General features: G+C 31.6%; 1 protein-coding gene across 3 annotated transcripts; it reads left to right on the top strand.

Moving 5' to 3' along the window:
• Positions 1–921: 921 nt before the first annotated feature.
• Positions 922–9,518, top strand: LOC136983171 (FGGY carbohydrate kinase domain-containing protein-like). Of its 3 annotated transcripts, XM_067279826.1 has the most exons (14): positions 925–1,479; positions 1,549–1,663; positions 1,733–1,884; positions 3,471–3,556; positions 3,628–3,752; positions 4,989–5,117; positions 5,183–5,274; positions 5,343–5,450; positions 5,585–5,652; positions 5,726–5,870; positions 5,948–6,022; positions 6,098–6,218; positions 6,500–6,656; positions 9,357–9,518. In XM_067279826.1, exons 1-14 carry the CDS (start codon positions 1,303–1,305, stop codon positions 9,430–9,432), a joined length of 1,626 nt encoding a protein of 541 aa, XP_067135927.1. In that variant the 5' UTR covers positions 925–1,302; the 3' UTR covers positions 9,433–9,518. The 3 variants fall into 3 exon arrangements, with proteins under 3 accessions (XP_067135928.1, XP_067135926.1, XP_067135927.1); XM_067279825.1 differs by having other exon boundaries at positions 923–1,479; positions 1,549–1,884; XM_067279827.1 differs by lacking the exon at positions 5,948–6,022 and having other exon boundaries at positions 922–1,479; positions 1,549–1,884.
• Positions 9,519–9,715: the final 197 nt, after the last annotated feature.

The following is a 9,715-nucleotide window of genomic DNA, read 5'->3' as shown; positions in this document are numbered from 1 at the left end:
AACATTATAGGGCAAAGTCAACGTCAATAAGAAACAATAAACATTTATTTATTTATTTATTTTGTACAATGCCAAAAGCAATAGGCAAAAAATGCTTTCATAATGATAATGGCACATTTATATGTATGTGTGTATAAATAGCCTATATATGTGAAACCTAGTAAATGAACGTTTTGTTTAAAAAAATGTATATAAATAATTACAAAAAATATATTAGCATTTAAAAAAATATTAACGAGTTATAAAATAATTTAAAAGTTAAATATATTTATTTTTTAAAAAATATGTTATTTTAAGAGTTCTCTGTATTATATATAAATTTATCGTCAGATGGCGTACGTAGTAATCAAAAGCGAGAAGTTCGTTTGGTTTGTTGTATAACTTTGACATCATTTGACGTATTATCGTAATCAAACGAATGGACGCAAAGCTTACATATTTAGTGAAATATGGTGGATAAGAGCGCTATAATCAGAAAATTCTACAAAATCTAGATTCGTTTTATGAAAATATTTGAAAATTTCGCGCAAATTAGACAAAAAAGCTAAAAACTAAGTAAGCAAGCCAATCGCACAATCTGTTTCAAAATTAGTGGCTAAATACGTTTCGTTCACAACGAGCCACACCATTGGCTTACTTAGCCTCTGCCAACTATATTTATCCAATGGTTAAAGTGACAGTCTGTCGCCCTGGGGATCCGGGAACGAAAAACCCAAGAATTTTTCGGGATGTGGTCCATCCCTTCCCAACCGGCCGGGTGATGAGGGACGAGTCAGGACAGATCACCCCCGAAAGATTCGATTGTTCGCCCGGATCTTCCAGAGCAGCAATCACAAACGTGACCTTGAAACTTCAAACATCGAATCTCTACGTCATACTATTATTATTTATATGAATTGTTAAAAAAAATGCATAATTACAAATTTTTATAGTTAAGAAACCGTGTATATCATACGAATTCGTGCGTTACATACACACAGAACGTCACGGCCTAACACGGGCGCGTGCTAAATATCACGTGTTATATGTATGACGATTTTCGCGGATGTAATTGAAATATTTTAATCACGTGTGCAGAGGAAAGGCCATTACTATACGAAATTAATGATTTTGGGTGTTGTAAACGTCTTAAGTGTAATATTTTAAAGTGTTTAACATTTATAAAATAATTAATTACATAAGTAGCACTTGTATATAATCACACAAACGATAATACTTCGGTTTTTTTTTAATTATCAGTAACGATGATAACATCGTAACTAAAAACTGATAAAGTGCAGTTTGAGTGTCTTGAAGGAGAAAATGGATTATTTTATAGGCATAGACGTTGGCACTCAAAGCGTTAGAGCAGGTTTATTTAATGAAAATGGAGTAATGATTAACTCTGCATCGAAACCAATTAAAACGTGGAACCCCTTACCTGATCATTACGAACAATCCTCTGATGAAATTTGGTCGAGCTGTTGTGATGTTGTAAAGGTAACTTTTCAGATTTATTCTTTTATAATTCTGCTAATTCTTCACATCATTTACTGTGTGTATGCTTAGATAATTATTACAGGTTTCCCAGAAGTAAATAGGATTAAAGGTGTAGGATTTGATGCAACGTGTTCTTTGGTGGTTTTGGATGAATCCTGCAAACCTCTCGGCGTCGGCACTTCGGGTAAAATTGGACGAGGCACCGTGGAAATTATTTTACTAAGAATAACTGCAACGGTACTTAATTTGTTAGGTAATCCTGCGCAGAATATTATACTGTGGATGGATCACAGAGCCAAGAATCAGGCGGAAAGAATTAACAAAACCGGTCACGACTGTTTGAAGTTTGTCGGGGGGATTGTCTCGCCAGAAATGGAAATACCAAAGTTGTTATGGTTGAAAGAGGTGATTGGAATGTTATAAATTATCTTAAACACATCATTCATGCTGATTCCATGTTTTTGCACTATTAATCATTGATATAAATGAATACATATTGCTTAACAATACAAAAATTAATAAGAAAACACTTCAAATGCCATTATTCTATATAAAATAGTCTAATTACTGTAATGCTCATTAGAGCAAATATAATTTATACAAATTCATTGTGGTCATAGTAATTTATAATTATTTTCACCGTGATGTTTACATACAGTAGATGAGGTTACATGTACTGTATGCAAACATTCAGGTTTGGTACCTACCGTAGCAAAATTAAAATATTTAGATATATAACTTCAAAGATTATCAAATATATAAAACCAAATTTTGTTGGGTTATCTTTTCAGTAGACATTAATACCGAAATGTTATTATCTAGTCAAAAGATGGTCCTATAAAATCCAGCTTGGTAAAATGTTTATTGAACTTGTATAATAAACAGATTAACAAGTTTTTCCCAGCAAACAGTTGAGAGAAACATCTAAAAACAGACCAACTTTTATGCGTGTATTGCTAAATTAGAAGGGACGTAGACAATTCTTTAACATAGACTATCTTGTGAAGAATGATTCCTGGATTCACAGTTTCTTTTGCTTATATACAGATACTCTACAATACAGACAAATAAGCAAGTAATAAATCATGCAGCCACCAAGAAAATTTCATTTGGCCATCAGGAAGACAATTTTGATGAATTAAACTAACTTTAGACTCATAAGAATCATTGAAATGACCACCATTTTGGGGGTTTTGACTAAAGACATTTTGAATAATAAAATCCTAAACATGACAGAATGTCTTTGTTACTTCGAGAGAGCCGTTAGTTCTCTCGCAGGTGTGGATACGAGTTATTTTCTGTAGTCACACGTGCAGTTGCAGAAAAATGCTATGATCCTGGTTTAGACAAAATAATGCAGATTTACCTTTAAGTAAATTAGTTTGATTATTAAATAACTAGCTTAATTACAAGCTGGATTGTAGATGTTCATATGCTTGAGTCAATCATCCAAAAAACTTATTTATTTTATCTGACAGACTACATTTTAAATGTACAATAAACAGAGCAGAAGATAGGAATGTCTTGTTATTCTAGGGACATTACCAATTATTTTTGTAAAAGTTTTAAAATTCTCTCTCTCTCTCTTCCTGTCTTTTTCAGTGTATAAATAGAGAGAGAGGAAATCCAATGATGGTAAAACTTGTATGGCTTTCACTATATGTAACTGGACTCTATATAATTCATAGCATACATTTTTTACTTTGTTTCTCTACAACAGAAACAAAGCCATTATCATAAATTATGTTCCAGGAAATAAGTTTTGATATATGACTATGATGAATGATATTTCATAATCATAAGAGAAAATCTATTTGCCAGTCATAAAAATGGGTGTCTACTATACATTATTACCTATTTAACCTAGTATATAAGTGCTCTCTAAATAAATTAGGCAACATAATTCTTTTAGATAAACTAGAACCATATATCTGATATAATTTTAATTGAATTTCTTGGAAAATCTGTTTGTTTATATAATTTTTTGATAGAATTTAACCTCATGTTGGACTAGCGCCGGTCATTTTTTCGATCTGCCAGATTTTCTAACCTGGAGAGCTACAGGAAATTTTAGTAGGTTAGTGCAAAAATAGGTTTTGTAGTAGTTGTTTCCAACTAATTCTATACATTTTGATATTCATATTTCAGATCTTTATGTTCTTTAGTGTGTAAATGGTTATATCAAGCTAATTCTGAATCGCAAGGATGGCCAGTCGATTTTTTGAAATTGATTAATTTAGATGATTTAACGGAAAATGACTTTAAAAAAATAGGTAAGATTGTTTTGGATTTAAACGTGGACTAAATTTAAGTGACTTAAATTCAAATTTTGTTTGATTTATTACAAACATTATTATACGATAAATATTACAGTACTAGATTTGAGCCACTGTCACAAATGCATAACCTAGTATAACTACACTTTTATAATTGGTGAAGTTTAAGGAATATCATCTTCCTTAAACTTTCACCAATTTCATCTTTAAGCACGGATAGTTGAAAGTGGAAAACCAGCGTTATAGAAAAGTGTGAAATTTATAACTACACAGTTACCAACACTTGCATAAATGACAGGGATGAAGACCTTGCTGTTTATGCAAGTCCGTTCCCTTTCTGGAAATATCTCCTTAGTCTTTTGCATCAACTGCCACCATCAAAGTCCAATTCCCTCCACTTGTTTATCCTATCCAATCTTCCTTTCTTCTGACATTGGCATTCCACTTTTAACTACCAAGTCAAGCTGCTGTCCAGCCATTGTTGTGACGATAGGATCCTCAAGTGCACAAAATTCTCCACAATATCTTGATATTTCAGACAGTTTTACACATTTGACAATGAGCTCCCGAGTATAAATTGAGTAAGGAGCTCATTAAATAATAGCACGGTTGGGGCCGACGTTTTCAACGCAAAAATGTGTATGTCGCACGTTCGGCGCAGCCATCCTGTAAGCCTAGAAGTTTGACAGTGGCATTTGGAACATCAGTGGAATCATGCTTGACGTTCCAAATGCCATTGTAGGCATCAAACTTCTAGGCTTACAGGATGGCGGCACTGAACGTCCGACATACACGTTTTTGCGTTGAAAACATCAGCCGCAACCTTGCTATTATATTTCTAGTTAATGTGTCTTCAATTCCTGTAATGTTTTTATACAGGCAAAGATCAATCTTTCATTATGGATTTAAAAATTGTAACTTCCTACAGATATTATTATAATAAATATTTTATAGAATTAAAACTTGATTGTTATCAAAAAACATTTTTAGTGTGCATGTTTACGTCCTAAAATTATATCTTAAAGAATTGAATTATATATAAGATTATATTATAAATATTAAATTCATGAATTACCGAACTGCAATAAGATATATTAAAGTCGAATCAAGAATATCTTCAAAGACTATGTATCAAAATGGTTTTAATAATGATACAACACTATTGTTGCTAAACACTGTTTATTAGAATCAATTAAATCCAAGTAAATGTATATCTAGATTAGATATTTATAGGTAACAAAGTACAAGTTCCTGGTGAACCTTGTGGAAATGGTTTAACATTTGAAGCAGCCAGAGAACTCGGTCTGTTACCCGGAACGCCCGTTGCGACTTCGATTATCGATGCTCATGCCGGAGGAATTGGTATTATTTTTTAAATTTTTAATGATTGCGCACAAATATTTCATTAATATTTCCATATTTTGCAGGTTTACTCGGTTGTTTACAGACCCAACGGGAATTCGATTCTTTAACGTCCAGAATGGCAGTGATATGTGGAACGTCGACATGTCACATGACAGTTAATACTTTTTACATTTTATAAATTAGCCCGTAATTTTGATAACATATTTGTGGTGACTTTAACAGAGTACAAAAGATGTAGAATTTGTTTCTGGCATTTGGGGTCCGTATTATTCTGCAATGGTTCCGGGAATGTGGTTGCTCGAAGCTGGACAGAGTGCAGCCGGAGTTCTGGTAAAGCAAAATTTTAAGAGACTAATTGGAGTCTGTTGATCAGATTTCTCAAACAAACAAGCAAGAAATAATTAACAGGTGTGTAGTCATAGTCACATTTAGTCATACATTACAGTCCATATTTAATTTTTCAGATTGATCACATCATCAATACACATCCAGCAAAAGAAGCATTAAATCATCTCTGTATAAAAGAAAACAGGTGCACTTTATTTTATTGAGTTCATCATCCCATTTTATATCACCAACACAGATTATTTACTATTATTGTTTAGACACATTCAGGCGATCTTAAACTCAAAGTTGGAGGCTCTAACGGGCAATCTATCTTCGGCAGCCGAACTCGTTTCCGACCTCCACATTCTGCCAGATTTTCACGGTAATAGATCACCGTTAGCAGATTCTACACTTAAAGGAATGGTTAGTGTCTTTGAAGTTTTAGATCTGTACTTTTATACTGTAATTAAAAGATATGTACATACAAAAAATTTAACTAGATTTGTGGTTTGACACTGTCTTCCAATGAGGAGGACTTGCTGAGAAAGTATCTTGCAACTGTTCAAGCATTAAGTGTAAGAGGGATAGATGCTTTTTTTTTTAACAGAGACTCATAAACATGCTATAAAAATACTAAATGTCTTTTCCAGTATGGTACAAGACACATAATAGATAGCCTGAAGAAGAAAAATATCCTTATCAAAACTCTTCTTATGTGCGGAGGATTAGCGAAAAATCCACTTTACGTACAGATGCATGCCGACATCACAGGTGTAGTATTAAAATTAATGATTTATACTTTTTCCATAGTATAAATGTAACATGTTATGTTGTTTTCTTTTTTATTTGGTCCCATAAATTGAGTTTCAGTACATACATTGTATGTTTATGCTTATACGTACAAACTGTAACAATTAACATCTCATAGAAAATCAAAAATAAATTTATATTAAATTCTTTCTCATACACTGTATACTGTGAAAAATATATTTTACTATATAATAATATTAGCCATATAGATTACTTTGTCACTTTATCTTTGATCTATTCAGGATTGCCCGTGATACTTCCCAAAGAATCTGAATCAGTTTTGTTGGGTGGTGCAATTTTGGCAGCCAGAGCGAGCAAGAAATATTCTTCGGTTCCTCTGGCCATGAATGTCATGTGCGGCGGAGGAACCATCATCTCACCAAATTTGAAGTATAAGAGGTGACTTTAGTTCGTAAAATTTTGAACTTTGAATATTTTCATCAAAACACTTATCAAAGAGAGAGAATTTTTATAAATGGAATGATGTTAATTTTCTGATAGTTTCAGTTGTTCTATTGTAATAATAATTTTGCGTTGCAAAATATTGTAAACTCGGTTCTGCCAACAAAAATTCAGTACCCAAAATTTGTAAGCCACAAATTACCTGCATTACATTTTTTATGCAGCAAGAAGTGCAAATGTAGCTGCCCACTGCATTTTAAACACAAGAAATATACTAATATTTAAAGTTGTTGGTAAATTTACATTAAAATGTATTCTTTCTGATAACATTTTATGTATAATACATATATAAAATGTTATAAAAAAGGCAAACGAGACTTAATTTTGATTGTAGAGACGAGTTTTTAAAAATATTGTAAATATAAATTTCATTTGTTATTGGACATTTAGATTTCACCTGAGATATGACAAATGACAAATTTAATAGCATCCATGACCCTTACATACAAGTTACCATGTCAAATTTTGTTTCCCAATCTTTACCCCATCCCGAGATATTAAATAGAGGCCAACACACACACCCTCGTGAATCTTTTCCCATTCTTTTTTACTTTTTGTGGATTTGGAGGGTCTTAAAATGTTGAGATTTGCAAAAAAAAACCCAGAGAATCAAATTTGACATTGATATTTTCCTGTTTATGTCTAATTTTATTTAATATCTCAGGATAGGATAACAGTTAAGAAAAGCAATTTGTCACGGTAACTTGTGTATAGAGATCATTGATGCTATTAATTTTGGTGATTAAAGTTTGGGAATGGGGTTGGAGTTAATGTTATTTCACTCACTATTGTCTTTTACAATCTTTTAAAAACTCAATCTCAGAATTAAGCCTTTTGTTTTTTTTATATTAAAAAATAACTTATATCATTAATTAACATCTCATAACAGATGGTGCCACACACAATTTTAACTTTGCAAATGTGTCAGTGTTTCATTCTGTCAACAAGTTGCAACTCGTTGACAGAATTACACACAAAAAATCCAGCTTCTGGTTTAATTACTTGCGACACAGTTGCATCTTTCTAAACATTTCGTAAGACCCAATGGTACTGCTTAACGAGACAACTGCAACTTACAAAGCTATACGCATATTTCCTGTTCATTTTCCAGCAAAGATTTATTACAAACTTGGTTTTTAATTTGCACAAAAAAGTAAAATGTTTCATTCTATAAAATTAATCACAGCATCTTTATTCAAAGCTCTCGGGATTTTTTAAATTTGCATCCTATTAGATGATCAAAAATTGAAAGTTTGCTTCTCCGGTTTCGACGGTAGTCTGTAATACTTAATATTGTATTGTGTTCAAAGAATAATCGACACAAAATAAAGCAAATTTAATTTCTTTACATATTTATTATACAAAATTTTACTATTTCTTTTTTGATATTTCCCTCTTGTCAAACCAAACATCAAATTAACAAATTTCTTTGCAAAACAAATTCTCTTAGTATTTATTACTGCAGAGTTTCAAATGTAGACCTGCATTATTCTGACAATACAGTTGGCTCTTTCTATCTGCAGGTCAAAAATATTTCGGAAAATTCCAGGAAGTTTCAAAAAGTAAAACTTGACTTTGTATTTCTCTTTCGGGTCATTAAACGAAAACAATATGTAGATGCCGAAAGAAAAATGTCACGTAGTTACGCCTATAATATAATTGTAGGCTTTTGAAATAATGAGAAGAAAAAGTGTTCTACTCATTATTCCTTAAACAATACAGTGTAACAACTATTTACATATAATTGTATTAGGTATCTACAGTAAAGTTTGCTTTAACTTTGGATCATTATGAAAGCCATGGGTCACCGAACACTAATAAGTAATTCACGACAAAATATGGTCCAAAGGTGGATGTAACATATTATACTCTTAATTAACTACCATTACAAAATTATCATATAATAATAAATTTGTTAAAAGGCTGCTTAACTTTGGTAATAGCCAAAGTTATGGTAAACTATAGACATAATTTAAAGTATATAGGAGTATGTGTATGGGTTATACTGTACAGTACATAAATACTATAATATTTTCTACAAGGGACTGGAAGATCTCCAAACCAATCTGTGGATACTGCGAGACGACCGTATTTATATACCAGTTGTTGTAATGCTTTTAATTTCCTATGACGTATAGAACAAATTTGTGACAATAGACACATGGAGCTTAAGCATTTTAAAACTAGTAGCTTTAAAGTCATAAAATCAATTGTCTCTGACTTATACAAACATAGACATGAAGTTTATAACAATGTCTCTAAAAATTACAAGATTATTCATTGATAAAGAACCACCATCGACACAGGTTCCCAACCCCTTCCTAAACAGTCGGAAACAATCTGATAAAAATAACGTACCGTTAATTCCCATTTGCAGATTTTTTCATTATATTATATTATCAAGTTTAGTAAAATACAAAGTAAATTTGTCCACCAACCCCCAAGCAATCGTTATTAACTTATTCACCCCCAGATAAATCAAGTGGTTGTAAGTAATTGGATTGGGAATCCTGGCATAGAAAACAAATGCTAACATTGATTCCATTTATAAAGCTGCACCTGTACTTTACTAACATTTTATCTTGTAGATTAAGAAGTTTTTAGCTTTATACAATCTAAATTCTTTTCTTTTGACAGTTTACACGATAAGAAGTATCAAGTGTTTTTGGAGCTACTATGCTTTCAGAAGAGAATCCAAAATATCATGAAATGATCTAATTCTTCCATTTATATTTAAAGGTTTATGTATATCATATCGATTCTTTAATAATAATAAACCGTAAAATATAATCAGGTGAATTTTATTAAATGTTTGTTTCAAATTATTGTTAAATTTCCTAAATTTTCACATAGACTTGTAATATTTCATAATCTAATAGATTGTAAGTTTGACATAATCCATAAAAAAATTGCATACGCACACAAACCTCACACAAACATTATGCAATTACTCCTCAAATCATATGTAAAAAAGGAAGAAATCTATTAAAACTTTA

Source organism: Centruroides vittatus, unplaced genomic scaffold (assembly GCF_030686945.1).
Source record: "Centruroides vittatus isolate TY-2023 unplaced genomic scaffold, ASM3068694v2 contig_877, whole genome shotgun sequence".
Classification (NCBI taxonomy): domain Eukaryota; kingdom Metazoa; phylum Arthropoda; class Arachnida; order Scorpiones; family Buthidae; genus Centruroides; species Centruroides vittatus.
Note: the sequence above shows the minus strand (reverse complement) of the source record. Positions and strands in the feature narration are given on the sequence as shown.